This window comes from Aplysia californica, unplaced genomic scaffold (assembly GCF_000002075.1).
Source record: "Aplysia californica isolate F4 #8 unplaced genomic scaffold, AplCal3.0 scaffold00671, whole genome shotgun sequence".
In the NCBI taxonomy this organism is placed as follows: domain Eukaryota; kingdom Metazoa; phylum Mollusca; class Gastropoda; order Aplysiida; family Aplysiidae; genus Aplysia; species Aplysia californica.
Window position 1 is genome coordinate 355,607 of NW_004797941.1, and position 16,772 is coordinate 372,378.

General features: G+C 36.0%; 1 protein-coding gene across 1 annotated transcript in view; it reads right to left on the bottom strand.

Annotated features, from left to right (window-relative positions):
• LOC101850843 (serine/threonine-protein phosphatase 5) overlaps positions 1–16,772 on the bottom strand; it is a 66,076-nt gene that overhangs the window by 16,852 nt on the left and 32,452 nt on the right. Inside the window, exons 5-10 of the mRNA XM_005108241.3 lie at positions 14,022–14,143; positions 9,590–9,655; positions 6,319–6,417; positions 4,674–4,779; positions 2,066–2,126; positions 1,513–1,594 (exon numbers count right to left, since the gene is read on the bottom strand). Coding sequence (XP_005108298.1) covers positions 1,513–1,594; positions 2,066–2,126; positions 4,674–4,779; positions 6,319–6,417; positions 9,590–9,655; positions 14,022–14,143 — 536 coding nt within the window. The remainder of the gene's footprint in view (positions 1–1,512; positions 1,595–2,065; positions 2,127–4,673; positions 4,780–6,318; positions 6,418–9,589; positions 9,656–14,021; positions 14,144–16,772) is intronic.

Genomic DNA, 16,772 nt, shown 5'->3' on the forward strand with positions numbered 1-16,772 from the left:
ATATAAATAAAAAATCCCAGTTTGTGGTTTCTACAGAATTTAAAAAGTTTACAGCTAGGACAATATCGCTTTTAAAAGTCCATCATTTAAAAAAATTGCTACATTATGTTTATTGAATGCAAGTTTTGAGAACCTTTAGTGCAAAACAGGGTTCACTATAAAATTACAGTAAAGTCCACGAATCTCAAACATGAAAATCACAAATTCTCTGGTATTTCGAACATACTGCTTGGTCCCGTTTCACTCCCTATGTTGTCTTTGTATTGATTACACGAAGTTCCCAAACACGCAACACTCGAATCTCAAACAAATCCACTTCGCATTCTCAACTGATTTAACAGACCCGGCTTATTTCTGTCGTACTCCAATGTTTCGTAACTGTAAAAAAAATAAAAAACTGCAAATCATTAATACAGGTAACCTACTTTCCAAACTGACAGATCAGTAATGTACAAAAACAAAGAATGCCTCTAAATCTGAAAATAATGCAAAGAGGATAAACCATACTTCAGAACATTTGGTACACAAAAGGTGGTCACCGCATGCAGATGGTAGCAGGTATGAAAACTCTACACAAATATGTTGGTCAGAAGTCTAATCTTTAGTAGCTTGTCTTGCCTTTAACCCCTTGACTGCACTGTTAACGTATATCATACGTCTCGATAATCCGCTGGCTGTGCTATGTAAATGCACCTCGTGCGGCGGATTTAATCCATGTTTTGTTTCGTTGATATTTCAGCTTCTACTAAGTATTGAAAGAAGAGTTTGATATCCCTTGAAAGCATGTTACAGCAATGAGGTCATATCTTTATATGTAGACTATATGATGGGAAAAGCGGGTTTTGTACATCGTGCAAGACGGTCAGACCCGACATGTCGACCTGGAACGCTTGTCTCAGTGATTTACACTAGTTTATGTCATGGCTTGTTCTTCCCAAGTTTTGTCAATGGATAAAAACTATCTCTTCATTTCTCTTTCTATTGATATGAAGTACGACGAGAAGTGTGAGCTTTATGACCCATAAAACAAAGCGAGGTGAGTTGTTTTTCTCACACACATCGTGCGAGATAGAGCCAACGCATAGAATCGGAGCGCTAGTTTGGTCTTAGTACTTTCAAATTATTTACATCCTTATGGTTTGTTCTATGCAGATTTTGTCAATGGATGAATTCATCTCATCATTTATCTTTCTACTGGTATAACTTTTACCAATCCGTCTCTTATAATAAGCAAACAACTGTTTATTAAAATTAAAGATTGTGAACTCTGACATCTTCTGCACAGGAGAATTTTCCTTAGCATGTGAGGTGCATATACGGTTAGCAGTCAAGGGGTCACAGATAACAATTCCGATAACTTAAAGTGCATTTCCTTGAGACATAAAGAGTAAAAAAAAAAGTATTTAGATGTAAAAAACATCATTGCCATCTATAAACCTTGCCTTTCAGCAAATGACCAAAAAAGTCATAATGTAAACAGCACTGGTTTTCATAGTGAAAACAATATTTTACCAAAATTTTCTTGTTTATACAATGTGAAAGTGGCAGCCAGTTGAAGACTTCAGTGAAGAGCTCACACAGTTGGGCAGAGTACCTGAAGTCTTCATTAAGATCAAATATACACATTCAGCATAGGAATTAATTTCTTTGGTAATCTAATTTGATAATCATTTACAAAACTAAGAACTATATATATATATATATATACAATCTATTTGGCACAATAAGAGTTTGGAGGCAAAATGACAAGTGCACCCTGTTAACAATTTCCCTTCTGTCATGAGCCACATGTCTTCATCCGACCACCTATGTTATGACAAATACACTTTGTCCCAATAATTTGAAACACAGATATAGTTTTGTGGTGTGAATTCTGTATGCGTGTGAGCAATCCTAAAAAAACCATACAAATTAAACTTCTGATTCAGAAACAATACCAATGAAGAAAATGGCAGATGAAAAAGAATTTACAAAGGGATGAGATAAATGGAAAAGAAATAGCACACAAACAGGTTCTCTGACACAAACAAAAAAGACCATGTTATCTGACTTTATCAAAGGATACTTCGACTTCACTTCTCCTTCAAATCCATACATCTGATTCATTGTCAGACTTTCATGATTTCCTGTAATGAGAAATTCCGATTACAAATATCAGTATGCTTCAATCTTGAGGTCTGTCCAAAAAGTCAGTTTCCCTGTTCAACAACTTTTATTTTACAAACATGACATTTTGAACATTCCTACAGAAACTTGTTTTCTATTCAATATAACAACCGTTGATCTCATGAACTTTTTTCATCCGGTGTAGTCAGCTGTCAAACACTGCTTCGGCCAGAGTCCTAAGCACAGCATTTGTTTTGAGCACAATTTCTTCCTAATCTTCCAATCGCTGCCTTTGGTTTTGGAGAAGAAACTAAAGTTGCACGGAAATAAAGGGCAGATTCTTTCAGGTGATGAAACATGGGTGTATTAATAGGATCCAGAACTGAAAAGACAATCAGCAGGATTGAGAAACCCAGGATCAGCCGGTCCTAGAAAACTCCACGCAAGAAAGACGCTTTGATGCACATGTTTTTTTAATTACAAGTGTGGTTTGAACTGGCCGGTTCCAATTGGAATAACAGTCAATGCTGACTATTACAAAATGATTCTTTATACAAAATCGAAACCACCCATCAGAAAAAAGTTGCCCCATCTGCTTGAGCAAGGTGTTGTCTTCCATCATGAAAACACACCTTAGCACACTGCTCAAAAGGTCACCAATCTTCTGGACTCCTGGCAGTGGGAAATTCTTAAATATCCCCTCTGAATAAGGGGGCTATGAAGACGGGGAAGAAATTCCGTTCAAAACAAATGCAGCCCATAAAATAGACCCTGGCCAAAGCAGACATGCTCACAGTGCTTTGAATGCTGGCGACATTGGAATAAGATAAGATAAGATAAGATAATACTTTATTATCCCAGAGGGAAATCAACAGTTGTTATTTTAAAATAAAAACTTATTTCTGCAGGCATGTACAAACGTTATGTCTGTAAAAACAAAAATTCTTGATTTCACAGAACGAGGAAACTTACTTCTGGAACAGACCTCATAAAAGTCGAGACATTTGCAATTGAAGGAGTCACCTGGTGTCAGAAGTAAAATTAGTAAGAAAATGGCCACCACAGTTCGGTGACTTCCAAAGCTGGAGTGTCCTTGGAAATCGAAAATTTACATTTTGACTGTCTTTTAAAATTTTCCAGTAAAATCCATACAGAAATGTGCTTTTAAATAGACATAAAAGGTGATAGGCTGAAAAACGCCAGTTTCATCAATATCATTATATGACACATGTAATTTATTTACAACAAACTACTTATTGGAATTACCCTCCTTCTTGTGAAGAACATGAACTAAAACAAAACTTGAAATTACTGAAAATGTATTGTCACCTAAATAGGCAGGCAAATAAATATGCACATATACTCTAAAGGCAGCTTGCATATTTGGAGCACAATTTGGCTAAGGTCCTAAGATTGCCATCATTTCTTTGCAAAGCTGATAAAGGAGCCGAAGGTGAACTTCTGCCAGTGTTTTATATGTAACTTCCGAAAAAGCAATTCCATTTTCACAGATTTTGATAAATGGAAAGTAAAGAGGCAGGTACCAGTTGCCTATAAGCAAGTGCATTATCTATGACAAAACATGCATCCACCTTAGGATATGTTCTGTATTCTGTCTGTGTGAATGCATTGAAGTGGCCACTTTTATTTTTTCTCCTTCAGAAAATGTTTTAGGTTAGTAAGAGTTTATAGCGCTCGCAACGGCAAAAAGTCATATGAGCTGGCAAAACACACCTTGGTTGTATTCACAACAGTTCACAGCAAGGCTTGATTTTGGTCAATATTCAGATTAAAATGCTAAAAATTCATGGTAAAAATCATAGTTTAAAGCGAGAGGTATGGATACGGTAGTAAAACACGACGTACGGATAGGGTAAAAGTTCAATAGGGTTAATAGTTCAGTAGTTTTAAGGCAATGCTTTTTGGGGTTTGTCAATTAAGTAATCTAACCATGGTGATTAATGAAAAAGGGACAGCAAATTTAAAAGCATGCGATCTCAAAGACTGTGAAGGTATGAAAGAAATTTTACTCACTGTATACAAAAATTGGTCAATCTAAATAAACCCACTGTCACCCACTAACGGTTGGACTGAAAACGACTCAGTCTTGCGGCACATGCAGACATTTCAAAAAAAGAAAATAAATTTAAACAAACAATAAAAAATTTTTTTTAAAATAACACTCAACTACTCTTCTTCTGATAAAAGACTAATCAAATACTAATGATCATATAGAGAACGCCTCTTTATATTTGTCGCATATACACGAAAATAGACTTTTTAGGTTTTTTGGAATTCAAAAGCAATGCAAAAAATCAGGGCAATTCACCACTTAGTTTCTCTGAAATGAGGTCAACAAGTTGTCCATTTGGTGTTGTCCAGACTATAGTGATGTTTACTCTTTGCAAAAGGACTAGACTTTCAAAAGAACACAGTAGCTCTTTTATCCCTCCTTTTCACATATAAGTGTCTATCAAATAAAAGCTCAGTACGTTCTCGATAAAATTTAAGTTAAAATAAAGATAAACGGGAAAAACCCCAGTTGGACAGATGAAGACTGAACTCACCTCTAGCCATGAAGAAATGTTTGGGGTATAAGAGTTTGTAGCTGAGCAATGTCATGATACACTCCACTGAGAAGGAACCTCGGTCAACAAAGTCTCCATTGAACAACTATACAGGGCTAAGGGAAATGCTCTTGGAGTAAAAACAGGATTGATGTTCAACAGAAGTATGTCAATAAAGAGTGAAAAACAAAGTGTATCACACAAAAACTGCAATCGTCAGAAACAAATTTCTGCAAACAAATAAAATAAAAAATCTGACCTGCTTAACTTTCAAAGGAGGTTAAGAAAAGGGTCCATTCTGTTAGTTGCCAATAACCATACTTTAAATTGAGTGCTGGCAATTAAATACCAACAATAAGCTAACCATTTTTCTGAAACATCACTGACAAGTGAAAGATCTGAAACAGACATTACAAAACATATTCTTGTTTGCCACTCATTTCTCTGTTTGGATGTTCTCAGAAAATCTATACAGTGGAACTCAGATATAATGAACTTGGACTCAATGAAAACTTAGGATTCAGCAAAAGGAGACTGATTCTCCATTTTTTTCATTCATTAAAATCAACAAAATAACTTGGATTCAATCAATGCATAAATTAAATAAGCAAACTCAGGTTCACTGAAGCCACTTTCTAGTGAGTGCAAAACTACCGCAATTGATTTTCATTCTTGCCATGAAAGTTTCGAGTCTCTTTAGGAACCACACTTCTAGGGTCTAATTTATTTTTGCTATCTTTCGTAATTGTCCACAATTCATAGCCGTATAGACAGGTTGACCACACATGACCTTTAAAAAAGCATTTCAGATGGGCACAGTTAACATGAACACAGAAAACTTGAAATCACTGATTACTCATACAATTTGCCATTCCTCAACAGATATTTTCTTTAATTTTTTTTTATCCGTTAAAGGAAGATGCAACTGAAATTGAGCTCATTTGTAATTTGCCATATATACATCATATTGCTGTTACGCCTTTCTTCAGTGTAATTGGGAGTAATAGAGAGAGGTTTGATAGAATCATTATTCCAGGGCAATTAAGAAGGTAGCTTTTTTTCCCACTATTTTTACAGATTACATAAACAGTCTCATTTACTAAAAATACTAAGGCTTCCACATTTTTCGTCAGTGATCCTGTAATTTATGTAAGGCTCTCAGAGCATATACTTGTTGAGATAGAGTGCAATAAAAAAAGCAATCTATTATTATTATTATCATTATTTCTGTGGTATATTTGATGTCAGGTACTATATCCAACTTGTTTCATCTGATCCATTGCTTATGATATTTCAGATCATATTTGTTGCTCTTTTAGAAATTAACATGGATTTTGTTTTCTTCACCTTAAGAAAAAATCCTAAATATAATTACAAGGGCCTTCAATATTGCCGATTCATTCTATTGTGATGGAAAACGAACATTTTATGTTTATTTTCTGTCACAGCAATATGTAGCAGCAATTGAAGGACCATGTTTACAATATTTGCAACTAAAACTGAGTCATCTGCATATCTGAAGTTCTTAAGTTTTTTCCCATTCACTTTGAGATCGAGACTTACTTTACTTTTTTTTAAAGTGAAATGATATGGCATCCAAGTACATTTCTTTAAGTCCTATAACTACATGAAAAACAAAAGATACATATGGATTTTCCTCTGAAGGCTTTCCATTCATCTTGAAAACGTTCAGCAGATCATAATACTGTCCATGAATATCTCCACATATAGTGAACTTCGATTTCTGAAAAAAAAGAAGTTTCAAAGCTTATCAATATTCATTGTTTATTCTCACAAAGAGTACTTGAATGAAAAGATATTCAGTATGGAACTGCACCAGCAAAAGTACAGTAAAAAGGTTACAAATAAAATACATGTCACCAATGCAGTTGTTCATATATCATACGAAACCTGTGACCAAATAGCTTACAGAATGGTAATAAAACGACAGAACACCAAGTGTAATCAACATGCCATAATACTTTCCATTTTGCAATATCCTATTGCTTTCATTTAACTCTACAAGTGTTGCTAACAAACAGCCTGTGGTGTTTGGGGAAATTATATATGCCACAATATTAAGTTGAAAAATACTTGAGAACAAGCAAACCAAATAAGTAAAGGCTATAAAGCTATACATTTTCAGAAGTAGAAAGCAAATAGAAAGTGGAGCTCATTTGCGAAGGAATTGAAATGCTTGGCGATATTTTAAAAAACAATAAATGAACTGAAATAGTGACTCAATTTATGGATGATTAAATCGGCAATAAATTTCCCTTTAGTTAAGTGTTTCGTTTTAATAAGAGTTTTAGGGCCCTTACAACACAATCAGGTCATATAAGTGCCGAAGATTAGAGGGAGTAACAAACACAAAAAAGAAGGAGGGGACATAAAGACGATAGATGTTTGATAGGAAAGAAGGAGCAAACCACACCAGAGCACTTGCCAACCACCCACTTTGTTAAGTGTGTCTCAGCTGAAAATAACTTGGTAAAGTAATGATTTCAATACTGAAACCCTTTTTATTTATAAAACAAAAAACTCAACCGTACTAACCATGTTTAAGTACTTGTCTTTCTCGTGAGATTCTCAAGAAAAATAAAATAATCCATTTATCATGGTGAAATCAGGCGCTCATGAAAATAATGAAATCGAAGAAAACGCCATTTTTCCAACGAATAGGCAATTTTCATCGAATTTTTGTTTTTTGGCTCTACATCTTTTTGTCCATTTAAAAACACATTTCTGTGTATATTTTACTGAAAAACGATGATTAATGGTAAATTGTAAATGTGCAGTTTTCAAGGACACTCAAGCTTTGGTAATCATCAAACTTTGGCAGCCATTCTCTCACTAATTTAATATCAGACACCAGGTGAGCCCCGCCCCCACCTCCTTCAATTGCAAATATCTTGACTTCTATACAAGATAGATGGGTACTTTTTCCATCGAAAGCAAGACAAATTAAACAGTTTTAAGATGCTGCCAATAACTGCCCAAAAATTGAGGAGCGCCCGATTCTACCCCGCTGTGACACATATTTGTTTCAAATGCATGGTACTGCTTTTGCAAAGCAAGGGAAGACGTGGATGAGAAAAAAAGTAGCTCATTTTTTAAAATAAGTATGCATGTCAAAGAATTAATATCACAGAGTTTAAGACTGACAACTCGAAGTCAAGGAAAGAAATATCAATGATGTTGGAAAGGTCCGTGTTTCTAGACTGTATTGATTTTTGTTTCATTTAAGTTTTCTACAAGTTTTAATTTTGAAATCAATTGCACACTCAAATGGTAATCATATTACAGGAAAAAAAAGGTGCCGGTATTTCATCGTCAAGTGCCAGATCTGTGACAGATATCAGTGATCATGGTTTGCCATTTATTCCTTGACTCAGTTGCTCTAAAAAAAAACCTAAATTATTCTGATCTTACTTCACTTAAAAATAGTCCAATTGTAATTTCAACGTGTTCTTGTTAAGTCAAGATGGTGACAATGTGAGGACAACTCGAGCCACCATGTACGCCATTGCCCATTACTTTAAGAACCTCCCCATGTATATTGCCAACTTAGAAACTAGAAGAAGAAAAAAGTACCCACCGCAGATTGCATTTAAGTCAGAAAAGCAGCATGAAAGACTTGATTGTAGCACGGCTACCCAGGGTTGGGTTGATTTAAATCAGTTGATTTTTTAAATTTAAACTTGATTTTTTAAATAAAAATCAGCGATTTAAATCACTTTTTTTTAAAATTATTTTTATTCAGTTTTTACATATTTCAACATTCAGAATTCCTTTCCTTGGTTTCATAAAACAGATATAAGGTCTAGTAGACTAATATATTCATGCTTAAAAGTCTGCTTTCCCTCCTTTCACTGTAAAATAATACAGTATTCAATTTACTTTTTTTTCCATAATTGAAATCAGAGCTGGGTTGATTTAAATCAGTTGATTTTTTAAATATATTTTAATCAACTTGATTTATTTTTTTTAAATCAGTGATTTAAATCACTTTTTCAAAAACGTATTCAGTTTTTACATATTTGAACATTCAGAATTCCTTTCCTTGGTTTTATTAAACAGATAAGGTTTAGTAGACTAATATAATCATTCTTAAAAGTCTGCTTTCCCCCCTGTCACTGTAAAATAATACAGTATTCAATTGACTTTTTTTCATAATTGAAATCAGGGTTGGGTTGATTTAAATCGGGTCGATTTAAATCAGTTGATTTTTTAAAATTTAAATCAACTTGATTTTAAAAATAAAACTCAGTGATTTAAATCACTTTAAAAAAATGTATTCTGTTTTTACATCTTTAAACATTCAGAATTCCTTTCCTTGGTTTTATAAAACAGATATAAGGTTTAGTAGACTAATATAATCATGCTTAAAATTCCCCCTGTCACTGTAAAATTATACAGTATTCAATTTACTTTTTTTTTTCAATATTGAAATTAACATTTTCTTTTTCTTTTTAGACAAACACAAGCGTGTGCACACACACACACACTGTAATAAAATGCAAGTTTATCTATGCATAATTACCCCCCCCCCCTTTCCTTTTAGACTGACATTTTCTTCATTTTTTGTCTGTAGCCATAATTCACTGAATACATATTGCAGATTAAGGCTTTCTTTTGCGGTTGCTTAAATTAATCATTAGTTAAAATAAAGACAATGCATTTTGCACTAAAAGAACATACTTTTAGCAACCAAAAATCCCAAACAGTGTCGACATTTTTTTTTAAATATAAAAAATTTAAAAAATCCGATTTAAATTTAAAAAATCTTGGTTTAAATTTAAAAAATCGATTTTTTAAATTTTTATTTAAAAAATATAAAAAATCACCAACCCTGCGGCTACCTTTTGAGACAGACTCAGAATATACAATACTGGGATGAAAGGAAAAAAACTTACCTCGGGAACATCTATATACACAAGAGATTCTTGCTCACAGAAAATATTCTTCGCTTGAATCAAAATCTGAGGAAAAAACAAAATTCCACAATTTCTTAGTGCTTGAACAAAAGTTGAGTAAATGCCCAAACTTACTAGATCTGGACCATTAATTTACTGAAAAAGAAAAAGTTTTAAAAAGTGATATCACAGTGATGTCCGTTAATAGGCTAATAGCAACCTAGGCATGTGTAACAGAATTTTCCTAAGATAATTCCTTTAACAGCAATCTTTTCCTCTAACATTAACAGCAACCCTTGTTAGAAATTAACCTCCCAAATATTTTTTTAATGATTCAAAAACTTTGAATACAGAAACTGGTCCACAATTTCAGTGTGCGCGTATCTCTCCTCGCTAGTTTATCTTCTCATCAAACAGAGTACAGGAAACAAGTTCACACTCTCTCACCAAGAGCCACTTTCCTTTAAACGTTTCCCTGGCTGGGGTGAAAACATTCTGGCCACGGTGTCCAACATTACAGCCCTATGATCGAACAACTTGAAAGAACAAGCTACACTGGAACCTCGGCCATTGCGTTTTCATTTTCCAATGTAAAAATATAACCCAATCCTGCGAATAGGACTTGTGCACGCATGTGTGTATGTGGGGTTTTTTTGTTTTTTGTAAGTGTTTTACAGCGCTCACAACGGCATAAGGTCATATGAGTGCGCGGCACACACTAAACATTTTTCAGTAGGTAAGAAATTTTGAATTTCGCCCAGGTGGCGGCCGAAGCCTACTCGAATCGATTTAAAACCACCAAGGGATCTTTGACGTGCGCAACTTGCACATGGGACCTCCCGAGATTTTTCGCCCTTGTCAGAGAAGGTTACGAGTAGATCTTTCCTACCTGAAGATCAGGGGTGTGGCTGAAAGACAGCAGTAAGGAGCCAAGGAGTAGCAGTAGAAAGGCTGCAGGAAGAGTCAGAAGCCCAGAGGAGGGGGCAAAGGAGGAGAGGGGGTGGGGGCAGAAAGTGGAGACAAAAGCACATGACAGAACATTGCTAGAGAACAGGAAAGGAGGTGAAAGGAGACAATTTTAGAGAAGAAAATTTTTCCGTCACTACCCTGATTCGAACGCGGGACCTATGAATGAGATTCAAACGCGGGACCTTTGAATGAGAGTCGAACACCTTAACCTCTAGGCCATGAGAGCCCCCCACATGCCTGCGGTGTGATGTTGTGTGAGTCAAGTACGGTGTCTAAATGAGAACAGATAGGGCCAGTCCTAAGGCTAAGGGGTTCATGCTCTAACTCAGACAACCTACTTTCTTTCTCCGTCAATTGTTTTTGAAAATTAATTCAATCTTCTTCGGAGTTAGGAAGTACTACGCAAACTTCTAAATGTCTAATCTCCCCATTTAGTTCCTCTCCACGATCCAGTTTTTTTTCCATATGTGCGTGGTGACGACGAAACTCCTTTAAAGTCTTCCTCTGATTGCTCACTTAGCTGTTTGTTTTGTGTGTGGTGCTACTTTACCGGGTTCAGTATTTGTAAGTGGGAGGTGTAAACTGTTATGAAAACAAGCATCAGGAGTAGTTTCACAAAAACCATGCGGTAATAGTGCCCTGATAGCAATGTTTCTTTATATGTCTTATCGTGTCCACACAAACAGCGCAGATGGTTTTTTTATTGTTCTATCTGCAAGTCCATTGTAATGCTAACACCAAAGGCCAAGAGAATGTTCGATGCATATGTGTGTGTGCCTAAATAAAGGTACCAAAAGTCACCACAGAACATTTTGAGATGCAGGCTGATAATGACAAAAAAATTCATTTTGACCAAAATTTGTTTCCATTTTTACAAAATGATAAATCTAGTTCCACCATTTTTAAACAATGTGTTAAAAATGTTTTCATTGATTTGACTTTTAAATATTATATTTTTAGTAACTTTGAGACTAGGGTATTTTTTAAAGAGATAATGAAAATTGCTTTTAGAAGGTGTTAAAATCTATTCTTGAAGCATGTTTTCTCTTCTCCGCTATGTCTTACCATTGAATTCTAATCATGATATTGATGTCAACTGAATGCCAATTTGGAAAATAATTTTCCAAGAATAAATACATTAGAAACAATTGAATCATCATTTTTTTCAAGTTTGTATGAGTCCTAAACTTAAAAGTTAATTTTCTAAAAAATCAGATCTTTATATCCTACCTCACAAAATGTGCAATATCTCAAAAGCTACTAGAGTATCTCAAAAATTCAAAAACCACTGTATTCAACATTGGATTTCCTATAAGGTACAACCCTTTTCTCAAAACGGTCAAAATTCGACTTTTGGTACCTTTCTTTAGGCACCCACACAAATTTAGAACAATGCAGGGGTAGCATTTTCTGTGCCTCTTGCCTGACAGTGTTCTGTTACCACAAGTTCTGCAAAGTTCATGCAGCTTTTGTAAATGCAAATCCTCTCTTTCCTCCATTTCTTAACTGGGCTAAAATATTCCCCAAAAATCGATAAGAGATGTGTTGGAATAATAAGTCGATTCTAAATTTATAAAGAGAAATGAAATATCATGTCCAAACGAACCACAGGGGGAAGGGGTACCCTCTTTCTTTAAATCAGAAAAAATCACACATTCACTTAATACAAATAATACTTGCTCACACAGTTCAAATATTGCTGTCTCAACTAACGCACAGAAATTTCGTGAAAATCGTGCATTTATTTTTTTAGATAATAAACTCCAAAATGGAATATAATTTAAAATGTAACTTTAGATGAACAAAACATTTAAACTGCAAAGTGTGTAAATGCTGTAACACCAGTGAGATTTCCGAAACGAAAGTGGGATTGTCTTGTTAGTCTTAAGATGATCTTTAAAATGAGATGTTAAACAGGCTTCTAGGTTTGTCAGATAGGGAGAAATAACGAGGTAAAGTGATACAAAATTACCGGAACCAAGTTACACAGGCACGGCGGTGGGCATCCCTATCATCACGGTTGTTAAACGCGAGAGTGGCCAACTGACACTGATTTATTACCTTCATGCGGGAGGTCAGACCGGGACTCGGTCACCAACTAAAGTGCCGCTTTCACTGGGATTTAACAGCTGTGATTAGAGTCAGTTAAAATTCAAAAAAAATTTTCTGCCAACACAAGTGAGACTACCCATCAAGTTTTCTGAAATCAAGGCCCTCTGCCTAAACGGTTGAGTAACCACGTTTTAACCCTCATCCTGCGGGAGCCAGGTTTTTGTCACCTGATAAGCCTATTTCGGCACCTCGCCTATGTTCTGGTCCCCAATCAGTGTAGCTCCTGGCTCAGCGCACGCGCAGCGCGCATCCTCTTACGTGTCATTCGGGTCCCGAGTCAGATCCCCATTCACGCAGGTCAAGTGTGTGTGCGTCAGTCTGCTTGAATTTGTGTGCATTTGTGGCCTTCTTCTAGAACCGCCTGCGTTGGTTCGTAATCGAGGCATACGTCTCATTCAAAACACGCCAAGTTGGTAGCTCTAGATGTTCGTCCAATGAAATTATAGAAGAAATTGACCCACTTAGACATGAGGAACTCGAAAGGATAGTCAGGAAACAATTTATCTATACAAAATCTTTCAAATGAGCTTGATTTTGTATGAAATGATACTACCTGATAAAAAATAAGCTTGTTTGATAGTTTTGAATACCATTGTGAAGGTGCAAAGAACAATTTGAGTGTAAAACATTCGGAAATTGACCTAAATTATCCCCTTTCAAACCTCAGGTCATTTATAACAACAAAAGCGTCCAGAAAGGTTATTCGAATGGGCGTAACTACTCGTAATGTCTTATCAGCTTGTGAGAGGGGGTTATTCATGTGTTTGTAACACATTATAAATAGAAAGCTATGAAAGATAGAGCGTTATTTTCATCATCGGTTAACACACTCCCGCGGTATTCAGGGCGAAAACACACATTTCCCGGGGCGCGCGCTGTACCCCAACAGTACACACTGAGTGACCCCGGCGGCCTGCCCGGCACGTCCGACGTAATCAGTTGCTGATAAGATACGCATCTGGGCAGAAACGCAGGATACGAGTTAAAGATTAACACTATACCCCACGGGATGCCGATCGGCAATGGTAAGAAGCCATACTTTTTCCCCACGGGACGCAAACGCCGACAGTGTGATAGAGCATGTACCGCACCTGTATTCTGGTCCATGGGGATAAGTGTGGCGCGCTCTGCGTGCTGCGTGGGTGAAAAGAGTTAAATGGCTTAGTTTTCCATAAAAATTCCAAGACATTCTCAAAATTGAGAATTAATCAATGACTCAACCAATATAATATGCCTATACTAAATATCTCTTGTGAACTGGTTCAGAAGTATCCCTTGTAACTGCTGACAAGACATTCAAACACAGACCACAACTAGTGTGCTTAAGATAACTAATTTTTTTCACACTTACCTGACAAACATATTTCTTAGGCAGCTTCTTTTGTTCCTTGTAAGCTTCAGTTAAAGCATTCACAAAATCAACAGTCACTTTCCCATCTTCTAAATGTGGTCCATCATAACTGGGCTCTATCACTGAGAATAAGAAAAAAGACATTTATTTGAACACAATGCTAGTGTGAAAATTGCCAAAAGCGAACAATTGACACTTTATTCACCTTGGTTTAAAAAGAATACACATACATACAAACACTTGGGGACTATTCAGGAAAAGCTTGTACTTAGAAGACCCAGGTGCAAGAGTATGATGTACTATCGAAAAAATTCTGGACCATTCTAAACCAAAAAAAAAAAGCTTTCTAACACTTTGCCCCCTCGGGACGCCGATCGGTAACGGTAAGAAGCCGTACCTTTTCCCCACAGGACGCCGATCTGTGACGGCATGTACCGCATCTGTATCCCGGTCCGTAGGTGGATAGTGTTAAAGATACTTCACCGTTCAAATCTTAAAAGCAGCCCTGGTTGGCTAATTGCCCTTACTGTACAGACTGGAAAACTTGCCATACATGATTAGAAGTGGTAGAGGTAAATTGATGACTTAAATTAAATGTTCAAATCTCCTTCCCCTACATTCATCAACAGCCTACATGCAAGGCAAACTGAATGCAGGTAAAGATGCTGTCCTTTCAGTTCAGAAAAATAAGAAAAAAAAATTCAGGGATTAATAATCTCTTTTATCTTGAACATGACAACATCTAAACATCAAACTATTGTAGTACAGGCCTCACTACTGCAGCCCATCGTCATTCAGAGCTCAATAACTATAATGCACTTGCATACTTTTTCTTAAAATGGTCATAGAAAATAAAAACAAAGCCATATTTCCCAGATATTGAAAAGTCACAGACCAGGTTTTTGGAGCATGTATCGGGCATATAAAAAACCCACAATTGTTAATGAGATTGGAGAGTATCTCACCACACAGCACCTATCATGACGGCATCATCCATTTTTCATTTCATTTCAGAGCACAAAAAAAACCCCTAACTGTAGACAGTTTTCAGGCCTTGTTATCCCAACCCAAAAGCAACTGCCCATAATGCATTAACATCTGAGCTGCATAATTTCTTCCCAATTTTTACAATCTCTGAAGTGCAGCTAAGATTTCTGGCATGTTGTACAAATTCCTATGCAATTTTGCAGTAGAATTTTCTGCCTGTGTGCAACTGTGTTTTGGTATATGAGTAAGGAAGGCTTTCTAAATCAGAAATTTTAACTTGTCTAATAATACTTATATTTTCCCAGAAGCTTTGCCTAACTAGTCACTGCAATCCACAATCCGAAAACTGCTCTGAAAGTGCATTCCTCAAGAACATATCTTGTTACAACTGAACAATCAAAAAATCCATTTGAACTTAAACTATGTAACTTGAAAAACAACTTTATCTTTTTCCAGAGGCCCAGTCCACTTAAAAAAGTATCCATGCAAAGTGCCATATCCACCTTTACATGGAGTAGATACAAAGTGACAGGGTGATTTTAACTAACACTTATTTAAGTTCAGTTTTCGTCAAAATCAGAAATTTCTGTGGTTTGATGGAAAGAAGAAAAGGCAATCATGTCACCCATTTGACTTTTTGTTTTTATTTGAATTGGTTGGTCAACATGCATGAAACAAAAGGGAGGTTTTGGAAAAATTGTGGAGATGTTCATGAAATGCAACACCAACTCCCCCTTCATTAACTATCAACAGTACTTATGTTTCTCTGACAAAGGCTTAAGACGAATAGTGTAAAAAGTTCCTTCAACACAACCGTTACCCAAGAATAATTTCTATAACTCATAGGTTACTTTCAGTTTTAATCATGCAACACCTTTGAAATGTCTGGCTTACTTCAATTGAAATTCTCTAAGACTACTAACATGAATTTCTAATGAACACTTTTACATCAATTAAATTCTACTGAAATTCAAGAAAAAATTTTGAAAGTTAAAAACTCAAACTCAAGTGATCCCGAAAAAACATCAAGGAGAGCAGTAAAAAATTCTCTGCAACATCTTAAAGATAGCACAGCCTGAAAATGTATTGACAAGATAAGAAAACAAGGAGCACCGCAAGACTACCAACAAACATTCAGCATGTACTTCTAATTGTCATTCATAGCAGAAAGAGTCTTTAGTTTAGTATGGGGTTTTACGGCGCTCGCATCTGCATAAGAGTCTAGCAACTGTCTGAGAGCACCTCGTTGCAAATGAAACCTTAGTTGGCACAACAGCCTGTTCAAGCTTTTAAAATGAGGCAAGGGAGAAGAAAGAATCATCCTGGGGTGGATAATACAGAAATGAAATTACTTTTCAGAACACATTTATTGTCCAAAAATCCCATAAAAGCATAATTCTAATAATACCCTTCAAATTCTTGGGGGGAGGGGGGGGGGGCGCGCAGCTGAAGGCTCTGATTTCGGCAAATCAGTAATAAGGGGCACTGGGGAAGGGGGACGGTTCTCTTTTATGAGGCAAGACAAAACTTTTGCACGAATAAGTTCACATTTGGGTCTTAAAGTAGAAGAAAAAACTGAAAGAGAGCATCTACTGAAGTCTGAGTTGGATAGGCTGGGGGAGCGCAGGTTGCAGTGATGCTGAAACTCTTGAAGTCTTGAAAATAGCTTACATATAAAATAACTCTAATCATCCACGTTTGACTTTGATCGTATAAAATACACTCAAGACACTTCCTTATCCCCCCACAAGACACTTCCTCCCC